Raw genomic sequence first — 25,242 nt, 5'->3', positions numbered from 1 at the left:
GTAAAACTTGTACACAAATTTTCACAGCAGCATTATTCGTAATAGTCAAAAAGTGGATACCACCCAAAAGTCCATCAATTGATGAATGGAGAAATAAAATATGGTATATCCATGTAATGGAATATTACTGAGCCATAAAAAGGAATAGAGCACTGATACGTGCTACAGCATGGATGCACCTTGAAAATATTATGTTAAGTGAAAGAAGTCAGTCACAAAGACCACATATTGTTTGATTCCATTTATATGAAATGTCCAGAATAGGCAAATCCATAGAGACAGAAGGTAGTTTAGTGGTTGCCTAGGGCTGGGGTGGTGGTGGTGGGGTTTCAGGGCTGATGGCTAAGGGGTACAGGGTTTCTTTTGGGGGTAATGCAAATGTTCTAAAATTGATTGTGGTGATGCCTGCCCACTCTGTGCCTATAATAAAAACACTGAACTGTACACTTTAAATGGATAAATTCTATGGCATGCGAATTAATCTCAATAAAGCTATTTTTTAAAGTTTCTAAGTTCACCACAAACTGCATCTGTAATATGAAGTATTTATCAAAGTTTACTTTAAACCAAATGCATTTTTCTCATCAATGCCTGTAACAGTTGTTACAATAATTTTGTAGCATTTGCTTCATGATCTCTGAGTATCTTTCACAGGGATGACTTAAAATTACATTTAATTCATGGACTTAAACATGAAATACTAATGCTAAGACCTTAAGTAGAAGGATACCTGGAGATCCACATATGGTATCACCACGTACTTAATCAAGAAACCTAAGAGTCCCTCTTGTTTCCTCCTTCCTTTAATCCTCACATCCACGTCACAGCAGGAAGCCCTGTTTGTAAACTCCCTAAGGGGGGGGTAGGATTTTCTCTTTATTCACTATAGTACCCCGGTGCTTAGAACAGTACCTGGCACACAGAAGATGCTTCATTAATATTTGTTGAATAAAAGAATTCATGCTGTCCTTGAAATTAATACCTTTAAGAGAAAAAAAATCAAATCCCTTATTTGATTGTTAATATATATATAAGTACTACATTTTTTAAATGTAGGCTATGGAAGTTTCATTTGCCATTCCAGTTGCTGAAACATATGAAGGCTAAATTCTCAAAGGGACACAGGTATGCTACGCTGCCAGAATATGCCGAAGTAGAACATAATAATTTTATTCAAGTTTGCTCTTGTTACCTGATCCACAAATATTTAAAAGATTTTATTTTATAAAAACTTACATCTGTAAGTAATGGATTGACCACAACAGAGGGCTTACCCTGCAATACATGGATAGGCTGAAGGGTCCATGGACCCCCGAAATTGTATGGAAAATCTAACATGTGTATCATTTTGAGGAGTTCGTATTGTGATCAGATTTTCAATGAAGTCTATGACCCGAGAGGTTAAAAAATTACATAACTAGAAACAGTCACAAAGTCTTTTAAACATGAATTTGTACAATAAAATAATATCCAACAGCTCCACCTATGGGTGAGCCATCATCGCCTAACAGAAACAATGACAACTACCAGAGATCAGTGCATCTTATGAATGCTTGGGTTTAAATCTTCAGTGTCACTCTAGTGGGAATTTATTAACTATAGTATCCCAGTTTTTTTCCAGATATAGATGCAAAAATTGGGAGACTGTTGATGAATTCTACTTACAGTACTTCAGCACCAAAAAACTGGGCAGTTATGCTGATATATGTATGTACAGTTCAACATTTGTCAGTCTTAAAATGCTTATTTATAGTGAAATCTATATAAAACCGTTAAAAACTTTTCTATTTACATTTTTTAAAAAATGAAAAGTATAGTTTCCTTTGCCACAACTTGTCAAAACTGACCCTTACCCTCCCACCCTCTTACCCCTCAGTCTACTTGGGACGGTGATCACAAGACCCAAACATATTGCTTAAACAAACTGTCCTAAAAAGGTAGAATGCTTAAAAACATTACATTTAGAAACTGTAAATGAACTTTTTATACATTTCAAAGGGGTTAAACAAAAGCATGTGAATGTTTTTTTCAAAGTCTCAGTCCAACATGTATGTGCAATTTCGATGTAAAGATAGCATCATATGAATAATCTGTTTTCCTGAACAGAACTGAACAGTTCCTTTGAGCCAGAAAATGTTTCTTTTTCCTCTGCTTCACAATGAAACATTTTCTCAGAAGTTTTCTTAAGGGGGAGGGTAGGAGGTGGAAAGGTAAGCAATCCTGGTTTACAAGAAATTTGTCAGAAGTAATGTGGCCTGCTTTGAAAAAAATTTACATTTAAATAAATAGAAGGCAAGTGTGCCACCTAGAGCACAAAAGAACAACACAATAAATTAGCATACAATTAGTAAGAATGTACAAGCCACCCAAAAAGCACTTCCCACTGGTTAAGGATCTGATTTCCACCATCCAACAAGGATTCTTCAATGCCAATGTTTTTCTAGTGATTTTATAAACTATGAACTGAGCAAATGTAAAAATGTTAACCCGTTCAATACTTCCATGGATTTGCAAAAACATACAAGATTTTTTAAAAAACTGTTCCTGACACACTGTTTCAAAATACAAACTATTCACATTCTGCTTTTTCGATGGTGTTTTGCTCAGTCGAAACCAGTTGAGGAGCATTCACAGGAAAAGTCTCTTTCCACTGCAAGACAAACCTTTCCATCAGCCAGGGCCCAACAGAGGAAGAATACTCGGTCTTCTGTCACTGTTGATGTGCATCTTTTTTTTCCTTTTTCTTTTTCCTTTTTTTTTTTTTATTTTTTAAAAAGTACATTCCCTTGTGAGTTTTATCTTGTTTTAAAATGCTGCTCCCGCAGCAATTCTTGTTGAAACACTGCTGTTTCAGGGTCTATAGCCTAAAACAAGCATGGGCAAAGTGCTCTTTTTAGATATCAAAATACAAGGGCTTCCCTGGACACTTGGTAACCAAGTAGGTTTTAAAGTGCACTCCTGTGTCCAAAACACTAGGACCGTTCAGCAGAACTCTGCGAGGGGCTGGGCTCAGTTCCATCCTCTGTGCTACTGTCTATGTCCTGCTCCATTGCTGTCTCATCGTCGTCCAACTGCTGACTGGTGAAGTTGTTTAGCTCAAGGAGCCCACTGGGCTCTACTACCACATTGGAGCTGGAGTGACAAGGAATAGCATACTGGGGAATGGCCTGGAAGAGAAGACACGGGACAGAAGCTTTATGGTAAGGAAAGGTAACAGAAGAATTTATTTCCCCAACAACACTAAAGAAGGAATAAAGGATTCTGACATTTATTGGACCACTACTATATGCCAGGCACTGTGCTAGGTGATTTCACATATGATGTTCTACTAAATCCCCATAATAAGACTATAAGGAAAATGTTATTCCAGTTTTACAAATGAGGAAACTAAGAGGGTAAGTGATGTAATCAAGGGCATACAGTTGGTCAGGGTTAATGCCAAGATTCAAATTCAAGTACCATAAAACTCAAAGGGATCTTTCTGCTCTTTGATGTCTCCTAACAAAGGAGGCTATCAGTGCCTAATTTGAGACAGAATTTGAAGGTCATTTTCATTTGATCAGTAAGCAAATTTCAAATGTAATTTCGCTCATTACTATCAGTAAAATGACGATTAATTTGCTGATACTATAATAGTATTTTAAGCCCTTTGGTAGTTCAAAGGGGGAATTATCTGTTTGGGTCACCTTGTGACAATCTTTATTGAAAATGGGCATAGAGAGGACGAAACTATCTTTTTAATAATAAAAATAACAGTGGATAAATACATATTATGACCATACTGCCTTGTCGTATTCTTTCTCATCTTTGTTAGACGTTTTTTTAAAAGGTACTCAGTTCATATCATACCTTTCTTAAAACTCTACAATTGTTTCCTATTGTACTTCCTTTAATAAAAACCGAACTCCTCACCATGGCTCCAGCCTTATGCCAAACTCTTCCCCTCTTCCTGGAATACTCTTCCTCCAGATGGCTGGTTTCCTGTCATCTGCATTTTAACTCAAACGCTTTCTTAAAGAAAGAAACTTTGCAATGCCTTCCTTCTATAACCATGAAACCAGATTTCTAGATTGGTCAGTCCCCCACCCCACCCCCAACTTCTATTACGTTCTTTTACATTTTCTTCATTACATTTATTATGTTTGTTCAATTTTGTTCTCACCCTTAGAATGTAACATGAGAGTATGGGCCAGAACACAGATCTTAACTATCTTTTTCTGTTTTTTTTTTTTTAATTAAAGTTTACTGGGGGGGGGCAATTGTTAGTAAAGTTACATAGGTTTCAAGTGTATAATTCTTAATACATCATCTAAATATTACGTTGTGTGTTCACCACCCAGAGTCAGTTCTCCTTCCATCACCATATATTTGAGCCCTTTTTGACTATCTTTATCATTGCTAAAGTCCCAGAGCTTTGAAGAGGGCGTGGCACACATCAGATGCCCAATAAAGATTGGCCAAATGAATAACGTACCTTTAACATTAAAATCCTAGAGCAAAGTTGACTATAAGCACTTTGCAAATATAACGGACCAAAACAACCCTCTACTGGGGGGGAGAAGTGAAATTAATTTTAATACTATCAAGAAAATATTGTAAGATGCCTAGAAATCGATTCTAGGGTGGTGGTGTTTTTTTTGGTCTCCCCCATCCCCATTTCATATAGCTAATCATTGTGAAAAAGTCTCAGTCAGGAGACTAGGATTGTCGTTCAGCTCTGGCTCTGACTTGTGGACCACAGAGCAAGTCACTTCACTTCCTTGAATTTTAGTTTAATCTTGTGTGAAATAAGACAGTTGGAGAAGATATGCTCCAAAGATCCTTGTAGCTCTAAAACTCTATGAATTCCATATATATAGACTCCTTCAGGATAGAAAATATATTCACCTTGTTTACTACTCTAACCTCAGCACCTAGCACAGTGCCTGGAACACAGAGGTTAAATAATACATGTGAAATGAGTAAATGAACAAATGAATGAACAAATGAATAAAACACACATTATCTGTCTACAAATAATGATTTTTCATTTAAAGCATTTAATACCAAACATACTGAATTTTTATAGACTATTTCTCAAGTAATCAAAGCACTTCTGCACACTTCCTTCACTAGTCCCTATAGGTATTTACTGAATCAGTAAAATCAGTACTTCAGGTCAGAGCTAAGTATAACTAATAAGATCTGAAAATGTTCTAGCAATACATTAATAATGATTATAATTACACGGGCCATCTTTATTGAGTATTACTCTATATCAGACACTTGACCAGTGGCTTTATATACAGCCTCACCTAATCCTCAGAACAACCCTGTGAAGTAAATGTTATTATTTCCGTTTCATAGATCATGAAACTGAAGTATAAGTTAACTCAAAGCCAAAATTCTGGGAAGGAGTACAACAGGTAAGATTCAAATCTCGGCATTTCTGACTCCAAAAGCTTGGTTTTTAATCACTATGCTGACCTTCCATGACATAGCCATCTAAAATGTGGTAGATGTTTAAAGTTGAGTATTCTGTAGAGAAACTGTTCATTAGCTATTAAGTTTGATATGTGAAACAAACTATATTTTCACTCCTGTTCATAAAGTGCAGAGAATAACTTTCAAATAAGCTATTCAAAATTATTTTCAATTTAGTGAGTATACCAATTAAAATCCCCAGGAGCCAATAAATTTTAGTAAAAATAGTAATAGCTACCATTTATTGGGCAATCACTATGAGCCAGGTACTGTGCTAGGTGCCTCATCTCAATTTTGTGAAATCCTTACATCCATCTCATGTAAAAGTGGCATCTATTATTCCCATTTTACTGAGGAAACTAAGGCACAGTGAAGTTAAGTAGCCTTGCCACAAGTCACACAGTGAATGGCAAAGCCAGGAAGCCATTCCTTTTTCACTACACCATACCGCTTCAGGGGGAAAAAATCCCTTTATCAAGGGTTATTTAATTCATTAACATTTGTTTTTACAGGGAAGAAAAAATTATTTGAATTCAATGGCCGGTTCTATTTGCCTTTAAGCATTTCTCCCATACTTTATTGTATTGTATTTTGAATAATATTGGTCAATTTGCATTCTCTCAGAGCTTGGCATCATGGAAAAGGGAAAGTTTACCACAGGAACTTCCAAGTCACACAATAGTGAATCTATGGTAAATCCTAGACTATCCACATTTCAATAAATCCAAATTCTCAATTAACTAAAATGTGCTACTCTGATATCTTCTAAGCCATGTTATTAGTTTATCAAAAAGTGACAACTGTCAAGAAAATAACCTGATATCCTGCAAGGAGAAAGGGAAATAAAACATAACTTTTAAGGGGTAGTCTGGACTAGGTAATTCTTCACTTTTGCTCTAGTATGCATGATGAAAGATGAGTTTTAGGATGACGGGAACGCGAGACATTTTGTTCACTAGCCTGTACTTACCAAGGCAGGACAGTAACCATAACAAGATTTTTAATAACAATGATTAAAATAAAAAGCAAAGCTTTATGGTTAATCCCAAGTTAGATATAAAATTAAATTACTTAGAAATATTCTCTTAAAACGTTTCTCCAGACATTTCAGTTAATTAAAGTTTTATTGTCCCGAAAACCGTAAATTTGGATCAAGATCAAGAACTGTGTTTTTCTAAGGAAAGGGTGCCTGAAATGTACTTGAAATAGAAGTACAACCCAGTTATATCCCAGCAGTTCTTGAGCAAAGATTGGGGAGCCCAAATTTGACCCCAGGAAGTAACTGATCTTCAGGGATGACTTGCTGAATTAACACTGGAAAGTGTGGCTTGGGTCTATAAATCAAGCTGACATCTGGGCTCAGGGCCCTTGATTGCCTCTAAGATGTGCTATATAACAATACCCATCAATTTTCTAGGACTCTCTTCCAGAAAATAAATATAAAATTGTGTATTTGTAATAAGTGTCAATAAAATTTGTCAAATGCCATCTCAAAGACGATCTCTATGTCTTTTTCTCACCTTGACTTGACTCTTCCTGTGACATCCCCAAACACACCAAACCCACCACCCCCAAGATGCCCAATATTTCTCATGTTCTTTCCAATTCTTACCTGGATGATAATTTCTGCTGGGCTCTCTTCAGCTTTCTTCTGGCCTACATTCTGAATACGCATGAACTGGCCTGTAGTAGGCACGCCTGGTGGATCGATTTTTCTTGTCGTTAGGGGAGGGCCAACAGCAGATGGACTTGAACAGGACTCTCTACATTTCTGTTGCTGGGGAGTAGAATTCGCCATCCCTGCCACCACCACATGGGTGGAGGACAATGATCCTGCTTCACCAGTGAGCATACTAGTGGCAAGAGACTTCTTTGGGGGATCCACTACCATATGCTCTACATTTGTATCAATCTGAGCTTCCATCAAAGACATTTTCAAAATGTCTGACACTGCTGTCTTCTCAGAGGCCTGAATGGGAGATATGCTTGTAACTGGTGATGTCAGCTTAGGTACAGAACTGCCACCAGTTATCTTTGTAACTGTGGGTGGCTGGCGCCCCTCAAAAGTTATCTTTGTAACAGAGGATCCTTGGGTTATAATTGGCTGCTCCACCTGAAAACAAATTGGGGTTGTGTGTGTTACAGCTACATCTCTTTGAGAACACCTATACAACACCCCAGACAATATGGCAAAAGAAACATTCGTGCGGTATACTAGGAAGACATTTCGAAGCTTGGTGTTTCGACAAGAGGGCTGGATGGGAAAGTATATCTGGTTACTTTTAAGGAACCTAGGGAAAGAGGAGGGGTTGAAAGAACCTTTGTTCAGCCAGCCAAGGTTCATGGCAGTAAAGGAAAAAAAGTCACAGCAGCCTTGTTTTCCTTTGGGATTTATATTCCCCACATAGTATACCTTCAACCTGTCTCAAATTATTTCATAATTTTTGACTTCTTAAAATAAAAAGTAGGGTTCTTTTTAAATCTTCTGCTTCAAAATACATTTACTACAAACATGTTCTATGTATATGTATTTATAATACACACACGTTACTACAAAGCCACTGTTTGCCCTAACATAATTTTTCTTTTGAATATCCACAGAAAATGCCTCTGCAATCTAGAAGATAAATCTAAAAGATAATTTATTAACTAAATGGTGATGATATAAACTACAAAGGAAGACATTCAATAAAACTACTTAAAAGACTGTAGTTTACTTAGCATTACTGCCACAGAAATAAGAGTTTACAGGCATGGAAATAAATAATTTATATCTAAAAAATAAATTTAAGGATATCGCTTCTATGCACTGTTGATCAATGCTGAAGTGATTTCATTAAAAACTGCCTGGAAAATCAAGTTCTGAGGGCCATGCTTTTTCTCTCTTCCTATAATAATGTGTGTATTTCTTCCCTAAAGTCAGCCTTCTGATGGGGCAAATTAACACCAGCGTAATGAGGCTTTCAGAGTTTCCTCTTGCCCGGAGAAAGCACTGCTAATCACAATAGGGTCGTGATGGTCTCATTTTTTCCGTGAACAGAGAAGTTTAACTTTGCATGCTATCAATATTCCGTTACCTGGCTTGCCGGCTGTTTCTCTGACGAGGCTGGGAGCGGCATTTGGCTCTGGGGGGTTTGGGGTTGCACGTAGATTTTTGGTTGGTTCGGAGCCTGCTGCAGTTTAGGGAGCTGCTGCGTGGTTTTCACTGCAAGCACCTGTACTACAGTTTGCGGGGACTGTGCCATTAAGGTAGGAAGCTGCCTGTCTTTGGCCACCATGGGATGCTGTGTGTGCTGTACATCTGGCTTGGGCTGTGCTTGTTCTTGCTGGAGAGGGGTGAGTTTCTGATGCCTGATGGAAAGCTGGGGCATTTGCGGGAGTTTGTGCTGGAGCTGGTCTGCCTGTAGGTGGATGGTCTGCTTCTGTTTAGTCTGGAAACACTGCAGAGTTTTCACTTGCAGCTGAGTCTGTTCCAGCTGGGGCTGGCTAAGTTTCTGCTGTTTAGCTGACTGTGCCTGAGTCAGGGCAGATCGGTAAAACAGACCTGTCTGAGGGTCTAAAGTGTCCATCTCTTCAACCTCGCCCTCCTCAGTTCCAAGTTCCTCGCTGTGTTTGGTGAAAGCAGTGTGACTGCTTAATGCCTAAGTGAAAAAGGCACAAAGGAAGAATGAAGTAAGAAAAACAGCTACATTGCTACGTTTTCCTCAAACTGGAAAAGACTTGGTTATGACAGTCATGTAAAAATTTTCAGAGGAAAGAGCTTAAAAAGACCAAGAAACTTCAGGTTTCTAAATCTAACGGGGGCTTTAGATTAAGACTCTTGTAATTTCAACTCTGCCAGTCTTCTCACTTCTATAAGTAAAGTCCTAGAGGGCCCAGAACTTATAGGTAAGAGGAATTAGGCTGCTCTGCAAGCACAGCCCAATACAGAAAAAGATGAAAAGGCTCCCTGGCTCAGGACACAGCTCTCTGGCCTGGTCATCACAGGTGTTAACCATCCAAAGAAAGACTCAGCAACCCAGAAGTGAGGCCAAGAAAAGCCAAGGTTCAGAGAAGCCCACTTGGCCGTGTGCACGGCCAGCGCTGTCCAGAAGGTAAGAACTGACGTCTGAGGGATGAGTCCCTCCCAGTCCCCCCAGAGGGCCTCTCTGCTCCGAGTGGAGATGGTTCATACGCTTCACAAAGTTCTGCCTCCACAACCCTCTGCACCAGCCTCCTCGCCCCTCCGCTCGGATTGCAGGCCCAACAGACAACAGCTTCCCAGAGACTCGGCTCCGGGAGGGAAGTAGAGTGGGGAGGGGACAAGAGCCCTCCTGTCAGTGGAAAGGGAGACTGCGGGGTATCGGTTATGATAGTGTTGGGAGGAGGCCTCAATGCTGAGTGACATGGTTGGGCCCAGCCTGTCTGACCTCTCTGGGTGTCTTGAGAAAGGTCAATGTCAGAACCGGCCAGAGGAGGGCCAGGCTGCAGACTGAGATCTGACACCCAGAAAAACCTCTGTCCATCTGGCTTCCCTTGGTGACATGAGAACCACCCCAAGCCCATCCTTCCTGGTGCCTTGTCTCTGTTGCACCTCCACTCTAAACTTTAATACTCCAAGATTCAGTTGAAACCCTTCCCTATCTCACAATGAACTTACACATACAGGTTTTTAATTCAACAATTTCTTCATTGTTTTTCAGGTAGTTTGCCTCCTATTAGGGTCAACTACTAATAGTTAAGTGATGGTGATTTACATGAATACTAATGATAAGTCACGCTTCAATCTGGTCTCTATGATATCACTTTGTAATGAAAGCAGGCTGCTCTGGGTTTAAATCCTGGCTCTGTCACCCAGGATAAGTTAATTAACTTATGAGCATGAGTTTCCTCATTTGTAAGAGGGATAGTGCATCCATCTTACAGGGTCATACTGAGAATTAAACAAGTTAATGTATTTAAAGCTCACAGCACAGTATCTGACACAAAATCAACTTATCAATATGCTTCTTTTTCCCCGTTACCCCGGTACCAGATTTTCTGTTCTACATTAATTCATTCCCCTTACTATTAAGTCTTTTCCTCCTTAATTGGTTACATATAGTAAAAAAAAAAAAAAAAAATCAAATATTTATTTACCTACTTATTCTTAATGTTCCCATGAGGATTCATTATAAAGGTAAAAAGTAAAACAAAAAACCCAGCCAACAGCGAACAAAGCCAACTTCTATTTCATTTGAAAACCTTACCTTAGTGATAAATTCTTCTATAACAGTAAGCTACACAGAAACAGTGACTAATTCTAATGTCATAGATTCATGTAGATAGCCCCATCCTTTTGAAATGTTAAGAGCTCACAGAGGAGCCAAGAACACTAATTACTTTCCTTTGTTAAGACTCTCAATTCGTTTCCTCTACTCACTCCTCACAGATGAAACAACTACACACTCTTTGATTCAGTTATTTCTTCTCTTACGAGATGCAACTGAACCTTATTTCAGGAAAAAGATAGTTACAGAAGGTAGGAAGAAAAAGAAGAGATACAACCTGCTGCATAATGTGGGTGATTGCTCCAGGGGAAGATGCCGGGATGGACTTCACCACCACCGAAGTCTGGGTTGCGGTCTGTGACTGCGCCACGTGCTGGAGCAGGGTCCGCTGGGGCTGGGAAGGCTGTTGGGGCTGGGAGCGATGGCTGACTGAAAATAGAGGAGGTGATGATATTTTCTCCAGAAAGCACCACAGCATCTGTAACCAGTAGTCATTTTAAACAAAAGTCTGTGATACTGCGTCACAGAGAAAGTGTGGTACTATGAACTAGGAGGCAGAAGACCAGAGCCTGCCCATCTATGAGCTGTGTGACTCTGAGAAAGTCACTTATCTTCTCTGAGACTCTGTGTCCTCATCTGTAAAATGGGAATAACAGAACTATTATAAGAATGAGATGAGAAATGTATGTGGAAGCACTGTGAAAACTATTACCACAAAAGAGGAACAAACCCCTTAGAGTTACATCCTCCTGTGAGCTGTACTCACTTTCTCCAATGATCTTTATCCCATTAAGGTAACAAAACAATAATCAGTTTCTGTAATCAGTTCCCAGACTGATATCTTTAAGGATAGTAAAACAATACAAGTTCTTTAATCTCCCGGTCCCAGTTCCAAATGCAATACAAAAACCAGAAGCATTCAGTCCTTCATATGAAGTGACACTGTCTCACAGCCTTACAGTTCCTAAAGCCGTAAGAGGTCAAGATGATACTGCAGAAAGAGAACTGAACCAAGAGTCATATCTGGATTCTGTCACACTCTGCTACCAACCAGATAATGTAAATTTGAAGAGGTCACTTAAACTTTACTTAACCTCTAAAACTTAGAAGTTTTGTTTTGTTTGATTTTTGTTTTTTAATGAGATAATTTCTGTTTCTACCTAGAAGAGGGTCAAATGAAGTAATGGATTGAAAATGGTCCTTAAATTGTTAAATACTAAAATATAAAGTTAACAAAATAATAGAAAAATAGAGTTCTCCCATTTTCCCAAAGTTAGCTCATCTGACAAATGGATAAGAGTACATACAGATTGCAACAACCCCACTTCTTATTCTCTTGCTACAAAGGTCCCATGGAGTAAACTATACATCTACACTGATGTCAACTCATCATCTTTCATCAGCCTCAATTTCAATGATTTACACAATATAAACATTCACCACTTCTTATTCTACAGAGCTTCAAAAATGCTTATGGTTACTGGGAAACCAACTTTTTGAATCAGAGACAGAGTAAAACAAATCTGTAAAATTGACTAAGGATTTTGAGAATGTCAAAGTCAAAACTCCCTCTACAATCCATGATTCTAATGCTCATATATCTTGATCTACAATTTCAAGTAGTAGGGGTTCCATACTTGGACAAGTTACTAGTGGGGTATTGAAGGGTAAGATGATCACTACAAAAATCAATATAAAAGTGCCGTTTATGTGTTATTAAGTACAGAACTTTAAAACTATCTATTGAAATATAAACAAGTGTTGTTTATTTCTACAACACATTCTATCTATATTCAGAAATGCAGTTTTTCTATTGTTGCTGTACATGTCTACATGTGATATAAGAGACTATAGGTGGCACCATCAACATTCTTTTATAAATGTACTGTAGTATCTCACTGTATTTCACATGCGTTATATGTACATTATAAATGATATGAGTTAAAATTTTCCATATGTGCTTAACCAAACTGAAAAAAAGGGAGTTAGGGTTTATATCAAAACAACTATTGAAATCATTTACGATATGACTGAATAGGAGAAAAAAACACATCATACTAATATTAAAATTAAGCAAGCAAATTAATGAAGTTTTTATTAATGAAGCATCATCAGAAATGAATGACATTTGAAAAATAAAGATAATTTCTGATGAAATTATCAGATCACTTCTGCTGTCCATACTAATCTTCATAATTATTACATTAAATTTTTTTAATTAAGAAATAAGATAATCCTCATTCGAGATATTATAAACCTCTTCCCCAGAGTAATTACCCAGAATGCAGGAAAGTCAGAGAAAACGAGCACCCACTGCAGGATAATACAAGAGGCCAGGGCCAGAAAGCTGGCTGTGAAGTCAAAGAAAATGCTCCATGTGGCTGAGGCTATGATGGGAGGAGATTATGGAAGGCGGTCACAGAGTGAACATTTGGAAAACAGCTGAAGTGACCTTAACGAAGCCGTATAAACACCATAAAACAGTAACTTATTTCTTTAAACAACTCTTACTTTTTCCAATGTCAAACTGCTCATTTCTGAGAAAGAATCCCACTATTCTGCAACAGGAAAATCTCTCTCCCTCTCTTTCACTGAGTGGAGCTTCCCTTTCCTCTACCAGATCAGAGTAGAGCGCATCCATTTAGGTGGTTCCCCCAAAAACAATCATCTTTTACCTTTGGTTATACTACAAATGGATGCACACCACTTACCTAGAAGGGGAAAAGCAACCTCTGTCCCCTCATCAGTGCGTTCTGAAAAGGATAAGTAAGGGAAGAAATCATAGGTCTTTTCATCTAATTATATCCAGTCTATATCCCCAGAAGTTAATACTAATTTCCCCAACATACTGCCCTTGGCTTCATGTAGCTTTCTGGTAAGTATCTCAAAAGAAAGATGGTAGATAGATGGCTTTCCATAATCTTTAACTGGATTTTCCCTTTTTGGCAATTTTAACCCATTAGTCTTAATATCTCCTAAAATGATGCCAAAGAATTCCTTTTCTGCTTTGGTATTTATAGCCTTTAAATATCTGTAACTTTATGTTCTCTTTTAATCACTGCTTAAGAATACTTAAGACAGGTGTTATTTATATTATTGCCTCCTAAGTCATTTCTCCTAACCCCTCATTATTCACGTTACTATTCTCTGAACTAGTTCAGATCTCAAGGTAATGAAGTGCCCAAAACAGAAAGCAGTATTCCAGGTGTGGTCTCACGAATACGAGAGAAAGATTCTATTATCCTTCCTGCTCCGCTTCTCCATATATGCCATCCAAAAATCGCATTAGTGCTTTGCTGCCAGACCACATTTTAAACAAATACCTAATTCGCTTTCCACCAGAACTCCTAAGTATTTACAGGAATTTCAAGTTTTCCACATTTTTTTTCTTTACATTAAAAAAGGGGTGGATTTTATACCTTCTTCCTCCTTGACCCACGTCCTCTCCCCCAAAACTAAAAATTCAGATGCAGAAAAATATTTATTCTTAGATAAAAGATACTTTGATTCCCCCCCCCTACTCATTAAAGGCAGAGTAAATCCCAAAGACAATGTCAATCAGAGCAAACTGGAAAAGAGCTAGAAATATAAAAAATATATTCCCCCGCAAACAACCATCCCATATAATCCAGGAAGGTAGCTCTCCTACCGTAATGCTACTTTTTAAGAGGACACCTACCAGTGGTGATGTATTCAGCAACTAGTTCTGACTCTACCACAGCAATTGATGGACTCTCAGGAGAATGTCTCTTTTCCTGGGTCATCTGAATAGGCACTGCCATTTGACTCAAGTCAATAGTGGGTTGTCTTGGTTTAGATTCCAATTTTTCCTTTACTGCATAAAAAAGTCAGGGGAAAAGTCAACTTTTATTACCAAGTACCAAAACAAGTACCAAAACCAGAGCTGTCCATGGGAATAATGAACCCGACCTCTGGGGTGACACAGTGGCAGTGATTAAGGAGACAGTGAGTGAAAAAGAAATAAGCAGACTGCTATGTATGGCTATCGAGTCCACCATTTGTGCAACAGTACCCAGCAGCCTAGTACGAAGGACTCATATGCAATCAGAGTACAATCCCAGCCTGTTATCACTAGGCCAGGCGACTGGGTCTCTTTCTCTTGTAGACACTCCCTTTAGAACATTTCCTTTACCCTTTTTCAAAGTAGTCCCTGGTATCCTTGAGTTCAATACCTGAAAACAAAGGGTGAATAAGCAGTACAAAGCATGATTTGCTCTCAGGCACATCTACCCAGAATAGTACAACATAGTGATCAGTTAAATTTGATCTGTTAAAAATCTGACATAATTTTAAATAAATATTACAATGTTTTCAGTGACTCTTAAAAAATAAAAATTTTTAGTGTTAGGAAAAAATGGACTCTCTGTTCCTATAAAAATGTCTTATGGAATGGTCTGAAATCAAGAATGGTTTCCGTGAATAGATTTACTTTTATATCTTATCATTTTTTTCTACAAAGTCTACTTGTTCAGTTTCCACCCTCTATAAGGCATTAATGGAAATGGCTGAGTATGTCAAAAACAGGGCTCCGAGGAAACAACTAAGGCCAAAAATAACACCAATATACAGAAAGGTTAACCAAAGACTTACATTAAATGCTAGTATTTTTGGGGTAGTGTAGAGTGGATGTTACAACAAACAGTAACTAGTAATTAAGTCCAGTGAATGATCATTCAGATTATTCCCACAAAGCATGTAATGTGACAAAATCAAAATAATCATTTAAACAAAGAAAGCAAAACAAAACCAAAAGAATACAAAAGTCACCCCACAAGTAGAGAAGACACTGAATAGGAATCAAAAGATGTGGAGTCTCACTCTGCCACTAACCAATTGGGTAACCTCTCTAGATCTCAGTTTACTTATCCATAAAATGAAAGGGTTGGATGAGATCATCGCTAAGGTCCCTTAAGTACTTTGACACTCTTTCACCCATTATTGTAGAAAAGTCAGTATTTATAATACAGGTTTTGCCTCGAGTTCATTGAAGATATTTAGTAACTAGAAATACTAATAGGATCTTGTTAAATGAGGATAGCTTTCCATAGAAGCTCAAGTGATTCGTTATATAAAGAAATATGAAGGTAAAATTCAAATAAATCAGAATACTAGGAAGGGCCATTCATGGTGTTTTATGACCATAAAACTGCCCCACTAATATCAAGAATGATGGCAGAAGCCCTTCAATCTGCTACTACGCTGGAATACAACTGGCAACTGTGCTGCATCTATCTTTCTGCTTAGAAGTGACAGACCTACTCCTTTCTGTGACAAGAAGCAACAGGATTGTCCATTTTAAGCAGAAGACAGAAAAGAAGAGTTCTTTACATTCTCTTTTCTAATGACTGTATCTATCCTTCAGTACTCGTGCACATCTTAATGAACTGACAAGTACACAGACTGTACCAATGATTATAGACAAGTCCAGAGGGGGGAAATGTGCTCAAATAATAACAAAGAAAATAGAACAGTGGTAGTATTTTAGCACAACCCGTCTCTAGAGATAACATGCTTCATTCAGCTGAGCATGTGGATTCATACCTGTGGTCTGTTGCAGTTCTAATAGAGCTTTGATTGTTGAAGTAGCTGATTGTGATTCACTGGATACATCCTGATAAATTATGGTGGGGCTAGTCTCCATTGCAATCTCATGTTCTGACCAATCCTGACGCCGGGAAGCAATTACATGAACTACAGGCTGGGAATCTGTTTTATATTAGTTAAAAAAAAACAAACCCTATAAACAAAGTTTCTCTTAAAAAAAAAAAACAACTTGCTTTTTTTTTTTTTAACCTTTGTATTTATTGTAAATTTCATGCTTTATCTCCCCAAGAAGACGATAAGCCCCCTGAAGGCATAATGTCTTTCATGTCTGTATTCAATTATTCATTCATTCATTGATTCAACAGCCTGGGCACCTCGGTGCCAGAGTCTGTATTTGGCATTGAAGACATAAAGGAGCTCAATGGTGATCAGAGGATGCTCAAGAAGCACACAATCTGGTTGGGGAGACAGACATGTAAAAAGACAAATTACAACTCAGTGTGATAATTGCTGTAATAAATAGGTGTGCATCTGTGTAGATGGGTGCATGTTTGTGTAGAGTGAGAACAAAATGCTGTAGGAGTCTTTTTACCCCCAACGTTCCTGAAAATGTGTTCTGTAATACAACGTCAGCATTCAGTCAGTAAGTATCGGATGACCGAATTACTGAAAGGAAATCCTGTCTACCGACAAGAAGAATGGATAGATGATCTAGAAGCAGCATGATATGTAATAGGGCACGTGTAACATTTGGAGTTCAAAGTCTCAGGTTACAGCTCCAGCTCTATCGATTATTAGCAAGTTGATTCTTTGGGTCTCAGTATTATTTCTAGAATGGCAATAAAATCACCTCTCTGCCTCCCAGAATTTCTGAGGATATAATGTAATGATATATGTAAAAAGAGCTTTGTAACTATGAAAGACAACAGAAATGTTAGTTTTGTTGTGGTGCTGGTGACCTGAAAAAGTCCTCAATTCTAACTTTTTGTTAGTTTCAAAATAAATTATAGCCCTAATTCAAAGGTTTATTATATTCATGCTATACAGGTATGCATGTTAACATTCAATGTGTATCAAATCAAGCAACACATTATTTATTGAGTTTTCCATCTACAGAGTAAGCAGGTTGGAGTAGACTAATGTTAAATTTAAACTCCTTTGTCCAAGACACCACACAGAAAATTATGTAGGATATATAAAGGCACACTCCCAAGTTTAGATTATAATGAAGGAAACACAAAAAATATACATATAGCTTTGTATTTGGGGGTAAAATCTAATGATGAGAGCAAATAAAATAAATACATATATATTAAAAAAGACTACTTTGAATTGGAATGGTCAGTGAAAGCATCACAGAAGAACGAAAAAAATTCGTGTAGCCCAAAAAACAAAAATAAATATAACATAAGTTCAACCTTCTATAACAACTATATTTTTAAAACCACAAAGTTGTCCAAAAAAGCTGGGACAGGGGAACAACTCTTCAAAACAAACAAACAAAAATACCAGTCTTCTCAAAGAAAACAAAATCAATATACAATAGGACTGGAATTTTTAATTACCATTAACAAACTATACGCTCCCCTGCAAAAAAAAACAAAAAACAAAACAAAACAAAAAACCACACTGAGTAGAATATATGCCACATGAGGGATGTATAATTTCCATTAAACTTTCCCCAAAATCTAGATCGAAGGACACTATCCTGCAACACCAAATGCCATGTGAAGCATATAACAATTTTTCTTTACTCATCTAAGTAGATACATCAAATTTAAACTTAAGAGAACTGATTATATTAGGGAATCATTCTTTTTGTATGACCTAACTTCTCAAATTTAAGAAATCATTGATGATATAAGTAACCCCTCGGTTAGGTGAGAGGACCTATAGGCAAAGAATGACTTGGCAACCCAACTCTATACACATTGAAAATCTAGAGGAAAGCAAGGATTGCATTCATAGAGAGATAAGGTAGAAAGAAACTAGAAAATGAATTTTCACATGGGAGCACCTCTCAGAGACGTCACCATAAATAACATCATCCTATAGGGACTGGGGAGACCGCTCGCTCTCTTTCTAGCTATACTCAGAAAGACTCGCTGACCATCATAAAGTATTACTGCAACAACCCCAACAACGGGGACACGGAATGAATGTGTGAACCTGGGTGTGAAAACCATTCCTTGGGTGATTTTCCTCTCTACTGTCGGCTTATGATTAGTCTGGATAAATCTACTGCCTATTAAATCTGAGGCTAGGGTCAGACAGCCTGAGCTCACAGTACCATTTGATTATGTAGCTTTCGTCTTCTAGATTTTGGGGGAAGTTTAATGGAAATTATACCTCCCTGGTGTGGCATATATTGTGCCTAGCGTTTCTTTTTGGTGTGGGGGTTACAGTTTGTTAATGGTCATTAAAAATTCCAGAGCTATTGTATATTGATTTTGTTTTCTTTGGGCAGGCTGTTGTTTCTTTTTGAAGGACTTCTCTATCTCTCTTGAGGATGGTGGTCTGCTGACCCTCAGGTATCTTTCCCCCCACGTCATTTAACAAATATTTATATCTTTACTATAAAATGCCTATACCACACTTTCATAGAATTGTGAGACCTTTCAGTTAGAAAAGATCTAAACGTTCATTTAACACTATCATCAAGGCTATGCTAAAATCTTCACAACAAATCCCAGCCAGTCTGGGAATTCCAGCACCAAAGAACTCACTACTTTCCAAAACAGTTTCCTTCCACCTCTGCAGTTATGACAGTTAGAAAACAATTTCATATGGAGTGGAAACAGGTCTTCCTGTGACTTCTACCCAATGGTCTGGTTTCTGTCTATGTATCCACAAAGACCAATTCTTTTCCCTCTTCTACACCACGGTCCTCAAGATAACTGATGACAGCTCCCATGTCCCCCCAAATGAACCCAATCCTTCTCTTCTCTTCTCTTCTCCATGATAAATGTTCTGTCTCCACCAAGCATTCCTCATATAAAATGATTCTCAGAGGCCTTACCCATCGAAACCACTTCTTCTAAACTAAACCCAACATGTCTACATCCCTCCTATGATGTAATATGTGCCTTCCCTCTGAAGGATTGTCACAACACCTAAGGTTTTCACAGTATGTAACTGCCTAGATGGCACTGCCAAAAATGCTCCAGAGAACATTAGTTCCTAAAGATGTTCTACAAAAGAAAGGTTCCATGGCCAAAAAGTTGGGGAGCATTTTACATTATATACTCCACACTTCATCTTTCACAATATATATTAGCACATAATGGCTCTGAAAAGTTCTACAAGTATGTATTGCTTAACCTGGATTAATTCCCCACCCTCACTATGACTACCCAGATCATGAAGCTTCTGGAAAAATCATCCTAAAAACCAGGTGTGGCCTATTTAAAGCAATGTCTTCATAGGATACAGTTTTGTATTTGCCTCATGCCTTGTTCCATCTTAAATCCCTACCCTTGGTTTTGTCTCCTTGTTCTCTTCCATTGTACTTCACATAATCTTGTATTCTCTCTAATCAACATTCAAACTTTTAGAGTTTTCCACCTACAGAATAAGCAGGTTGGAAACAAACAGAATATAAGAAACTTTTAATCTTTTTTTATTTTTTAAAATCTAGAACCCAATAAAGCTAGCCTATTCCCAAATGAGAAAGAAAAAAAAAGAAGCTCCAATTAGGAACGAAAATTCAGGAGCTGTGGAAGATATATGGTCCAATCTTCAGTAAGTGACCTAGGCAAGTATGGTTTTGACCCATTAGGCCTGGTCTCCTAATTATCCATCAAGATTTAAAAATACTCCACGCATATACCATTCAAAAAGCCCACCCACAAGGTTAGAGGGAACCTCAGAAAGGAAACGTTTTGGACTCAGGCAATAAAAATGAGTTTATAAGGCTGAAGCTTAACACTATGCCACAGATGCAATGGCTGCCGTTTTGCTGTGTGTTCACCCAGTGAAACTTTTACTGAGTGCCTACTTAGTGCTAGCCAGCCTCTCTGTAATTATTGGATATACAGAGGTGGATATACAGTGATCCTTGCCCTTGAAAAGCTAGTAGCCTTGTGCAAAAGAAAACAATTATTACAAACTAACAAACAAGTACAAAATAAAATGACCAAAGTAATTCCAGAAGCACAGTGCAGAAGGAATGAGGAGCCCAGGGTGATCTGTGGCATAATAAGGTGAAGACGAAGGCCTCTATGCCAGCCTGCGAGCAGACAGTTCAGGAATAAGCAATAGGACAAGGCCTAAACTGCTCCTTCTTGGGGGTGGGAGATGGTGGGGAAAATTTAGAAACTAGAAGTAGAAACCAAGAAATTCCCTTGGCATAAAGACATTTTTATTCCAGGACTTGTGTAAAGGAAGTCACCAGAAAAAAGATCTGAATTCAAGAAAAGGTGGATTCATTTTTACAGTAAAATGCCAACTATCAAATATATTAAATAATCGATTTTAGAAAATCATCAACGGATGCTAAAACTAGTTGATAAATGTTAGATGAGGAACATGATATTTACATAGTCTCAAAGTATCTCCACAAATTAGTATTAATCTAGAAGGGAAATATGGTAACTTCAACTTCACAATGCAAAACAAGGGGAAGATATCGCCTTAGCCAAGTGATCAACATTGACATCATCAGTATTGGGACAAACTGACATCATGTGCCTCCTGATGAGATAAACTAAGGACAAAACATCTGTGGAATTCCTGCTGAATCTAATCATAAAAAAAATCAGACAAAAACAAATTAAAGAATACTCTACAAAGTAACTAATCGACTCTTCCAAAATGTCAAGGTTAAGAAACACAAAGAAAGGCTGAGGTACTATACCAAGTTAAAGGAAAACGAAGAGCCCATGACAATTAAAGGCAACCATGCAATGCTTGATCCTGAATTGGACTGTGGACTGGGGGAATAAATTATAAAGAACATTATTGGATAGCTGATGACATTTGAATGGACTGTAGATTATACATCATATTGTTAAATTTCTTAATTTTTATAATTGCATTTTAGTTATAAAAAGACTAACTTTAAGAAATATAAACCTACAAATGTAAGTACTTAGAGGTGAAGGTCACAATGTCTACAATTTGCTCTCAAATGGTTAAGAAATTTAAAAATGATAAACATATGGGTGGAGGAGGGGCAGAAAGAGAATCAACAACAAAGCCAATAGGGAAAAATACAAACTAGTGGTGAATCTAGGTAGAGTATATACAATTCTTTTACTCCTCCTGCTACTTTTTTGTAAGTTTGAAAGTACATTAAAAGAAAATGTTGCTAAAAGGGAGGTGACTAACAACTACAAAAGCAATATAAAGTAAAAATGGACTGCTCTGTAGTGCTTACATTCCGAGTAGTTATGACCCTCACATATTTTGAAAACCAGAATGATCTTAGATTGACTAAAACCTTTACTCCTTTCTCTTTAAATCATAGCATATATATATATATATACACACACACATATATATATATATATATATATATATACACACACACATATATATATATATATAGGACAGCCCCTTGTCTTTGTGCTAATGTACTAAGGAGATATACAAGGATTTGGAGAGAGCGGCAAATGCAGATTATAAAACTGGCTTTATAGTCAATTATATTTGATATTTCTATTGTGAATTATGAAATGTTTTTATATTATAGAATATTTTTTTAAATAAACAATGATAGAGAACAAATAAATACCAATAGATGATGCCATGTATAATAACAGACTGAAGAGCAGAAAACCTTATACTCACTCAATCACTTCCAAAAATAGCCAAACTTTTGTCCCATTTTTGGAATGAAATCTGAAGACTCACTAATGAAATGACATGTTTGGGAAGTAAAGAATGACTTAGAGCTCTGAGGACAAGAAGACCAATTTCAAAAAATAATCTGAGATTATATATGTATATGTATATGTGTATGTATATATATACACACACACACACACACACACACATATACTTGTTCATGTTCCCCTCTTAGCACCAACTTCTAAGCTAAATATTTTACATATTTTATAAAACGAGTGCCATATTGATTGTTAAAATCAACATCTTTGTTTACTTTGAATTCATGAGTTTTCAAAGACCATTTCAAATGCTACTTCCTTCACGAAACTTGCTCATCCTCACCTCACTGTATGTGTGAACTTTCAGCCTTTGGCATTTTTTGGTTTGCTATTAATAGAATTCTTATACTGAAGTTGAAATGTATTTTTTGAGCCCCTATTCTAGATGTCAAGCTCCTAGAGGACAAGAACTGTATTTTATTCAACCTTGTAGGGTCTAGCACAAGACTTGTACATACTATAAACTAATAATTGTCAGATTGAATTAATGGAATTAATCACCAATTTGAACCATGTTAAGACTCATCTGGGAAGACTCCACTGAAGAGTTAAAATAATAAAATGTTTGCACAATATGAAGAATCTGTATTAGAAAAATGGTAAGAAAGCACTTCAGAGAGGATAATGGGGAGGCAGGTGGAGAGAATGGAGTGAATGAGGAATGATGATCAAGGGAAGATAAACAGCTTGCGTAGATGTATCAGTGTATAAGCATAGGCGTAATATACCGCCTGACTATAAGGGTGGTTAAAGTAACTGATAGACAGGAGTACTAGATTTGTAGAAGGTTCAAAAATTGTGATCACAAGTTTATTTCAAGAGACTTTCTAGAAGAACAACATAATTAAAACAGCACTGAGGACAAAGAGCTTCCCTACTATGATGTCTGGCTTCATAGCTCCTTTCTGATAGTTAGGAGAGCCATACAATTATCACCTAAACCGGGACACCTATTGGGAGTGAAACGGAATGCTATTTAATAATTATGCTAGAACATAAACTAGGACTTGTCCCATGCAAACTGCAATGTACAGTCACCCTACTTACAGCCCATTTATTTATAATCCATCTCTGGCCACCTTGATTCTTTCTCAATGTTCAGTAACAACCACTTCAAATAGTGTATTTGCTTTTTTACACACGTCTACTTACCCAAGCAAACAGGAGAATCACAGCTGTAAACAGTTTGATAATACCTACCTGTCAAAATCATCATCTAAAGTTTCTCAATTATTTGATGAACATATATCACTCAAGAAAGAATGGCAAGCCTTACCAAAACAAAACTTCAGCTCACTGGTTGCATATCAAACAAAAGAAAATAAAATCTAAAGAACTGAACAAATCAAAGCATACATGTTTGTCTGAAATTCCTAGATGCAAGTATTTTGGAACTAGGGCGCTATGTCAACAGTAATTATATAAATCAGAAGTAAAATGGATCTTACCTTGGGAACTTTGGGAGGACTCTGTAGAAGAGGAACTACTATCTGTGTAACTCTGTGGCTCTTCTTTTCCCTCCTGAATAGAAGAATTACCAGCCTCTGCCACCCTGGATGCTTGCTGTAATGTTTCTGTGACCAGCTGCCTTGTTTGTTCACTAACGACTGTAGCTTGAAACGTCACTGGTTTGGGTTTAATAAGAACCTAGAGGAAAAGAAGAAATACACCTAGTTTAAACTTTAGAGCACTATTTAAAATGTTAAACTTCTAGGTCATGAATAATATTTTCCAGACATGGAAAACAGCATTTTGTACATGCTGTGGGCACAGCATTGTACATCAAAGACTAATTCAATCTATGAACAAATTATAGTCAAGCAACGTATGTTTTAAGTGGCACATGCCAGATTGTGACAGCCATGATTCTGACAAGAGCCTTTCCTCCCTTTTTTCCTTGCCTGTAATGACGTCAGGAATCATTTTAACTACCTGTAGGTTCTATAGTAGAAATGATAGCCACAAGCTAAGGATAGCAGAACAGAAAACTACAAGGAGCCTAGATTTCCAGTGGAAATTCTGAGCCACAATAACAGCCTAGGATTTCCCCACCTCTGAACACTTATTAACATAATAAATATAAAACCCAATTTAAGTAAGTCACTGTTCTTTAGGTTTCTTTTCATTAGCAACCAAATAAAATTCCTAATTGACACGTGCACAAAGTAAACTTACTTGGAACCTAAATCATCTTTGAAGAAATCCCCAGAGGAACAATGATTAGACAACTATTAGAAGCAATATGGAACATGTGGTAGATCAACTCCTGGCAAAAGTGAAAACTACAGACACTAAAACAAGTGAAATGGGAAAAAATTTTCAAACTGAATCATTCCATTTCAAAATTTGGACTCAAGAAGTTAACTTCAATTGGGTGCATGGAATAAAAATGTTAACTCACCACATTTATTTTTTATTTCTCTCATACATATATAAGATTTTAACCCTTTTCAGACTCAAGTCACTGATTTCCAAGAATTCCAGAATGAAAATATAGGTTATACTATGACTTAGATGTTGGAGTAAATGAAATTGTTACAGCTGAAACTCAAAAGACAATTTGGACTTACTTCTCATCACAAAACTTACTTGTTTAGATAGTAAACTATATGGCTATGATTCTGAGGGAATCAATTCTAAAGGCAAATTATTAGTTTATAAGTAAATCACTATCTTTTATAAAAATTCTAGGATAGCATTCCTCAACCAAAGCTAACTACTTCCTTGATATTCTCAGACAAGCAGTTAAGGTATTTGAAAAATAAACAGCCCAGCAACATAAGAGTAAATCCTGAGTCTCAATTTCCCAGGCAAATTTCCAGAAGACTTCCCTTAGTAGTTAAAAAATGAACAGATCTCTGGTTTCTACATTATTTAGGTTTCAAGTAAAGCAAATTTATAACAAAGTGCTTTTGATGGCCATATTAGCTTATAAAAAGTAAATACTTTTGAGAGATTCTGAATAACCACCTTCTCCCTCAACCATATACTCCTCAAATAATATACACAACTTCAGCAAATTTTATTCCAAGGGGATTCTTTTCTCCAATCTTTGCTCATGATATGACACAAATATT

At 37.1% G+C, this 25,242-nt stretch overlaps 1 protein-coding gene across 6 annotated transcripts in view; it reads right to left on the bottom strand.

Annotated features, from left to right (window-relative positions):
• Positions 1-228: 228 nt before the first annotated feature.
• Positions 229-25,242, bottom strand: part of EMSY (EMSY transcriptional repressor, BRCA2 interacting) — a 91,770-nt gene continuing 66,756 nt past the window's right edge. For 3 of the 6 annotated variants that reach the window (XM_033120356.1, XM_033120359.1, XM_033120357.1), the window contains 8 exons: positions 23,614-23,812; positions 16,275-16,439; positions 14,392-14,547; positions 13,424-13,465; positions 10,990-11,141; positions 8,541-9,104; positions 7,076-7,576; positions 229-3,167 (listed from right to left, as the gene is read on the bottom strand). In XM_033120356.1, the coding sequence (XP_032976247.1) occupies positions 2,973-3,167; positions 7,076-7,576; positions 8,541-9,104; positions 10,990-11,141; positions 13,424-13,465; positions 14,392-14,547; positions 16,275-16,439; positions 23,614-23,812 (1,974 nt within the window). In that variant the 3' untranslated portion in view covers positions 229-2,972. The remainder of the gene's footprint in view (positions 3,168-7,075; positions 7,577-8,540; positions 9,105-10,989; positions 11,142-13,423; positions 13,466-14,391; positions 14,548-16,274; positions 16,440-23,613; positions 23,813-25,242) is intronic. The other 3 variants (XM_033120358.1, XM_033120360.1, XM_033120361.1) reach the window with 3 other exon arrangements.

The sequence above is a fragment of the Rhinolophus ferrumequinum genome, chromosome 11 (genome assembly GCF_004115265.2).
Source record: "Rhinolophus ferrumequinum isolate MPI-CBG mRhiFer1 chromosome 11, mRhiFer1_v1.p, whole genome shotgun sequence".
NCBI lineage: Eukaryota > Metazoa > Chordata > Mammalia > Chiroptera > Rhinolophidae > Rhinolophus > Rhinolophus ferrumequinum.
This window is presented reverse-complemented; position numbering and strand designations above follow the sequence as displayed.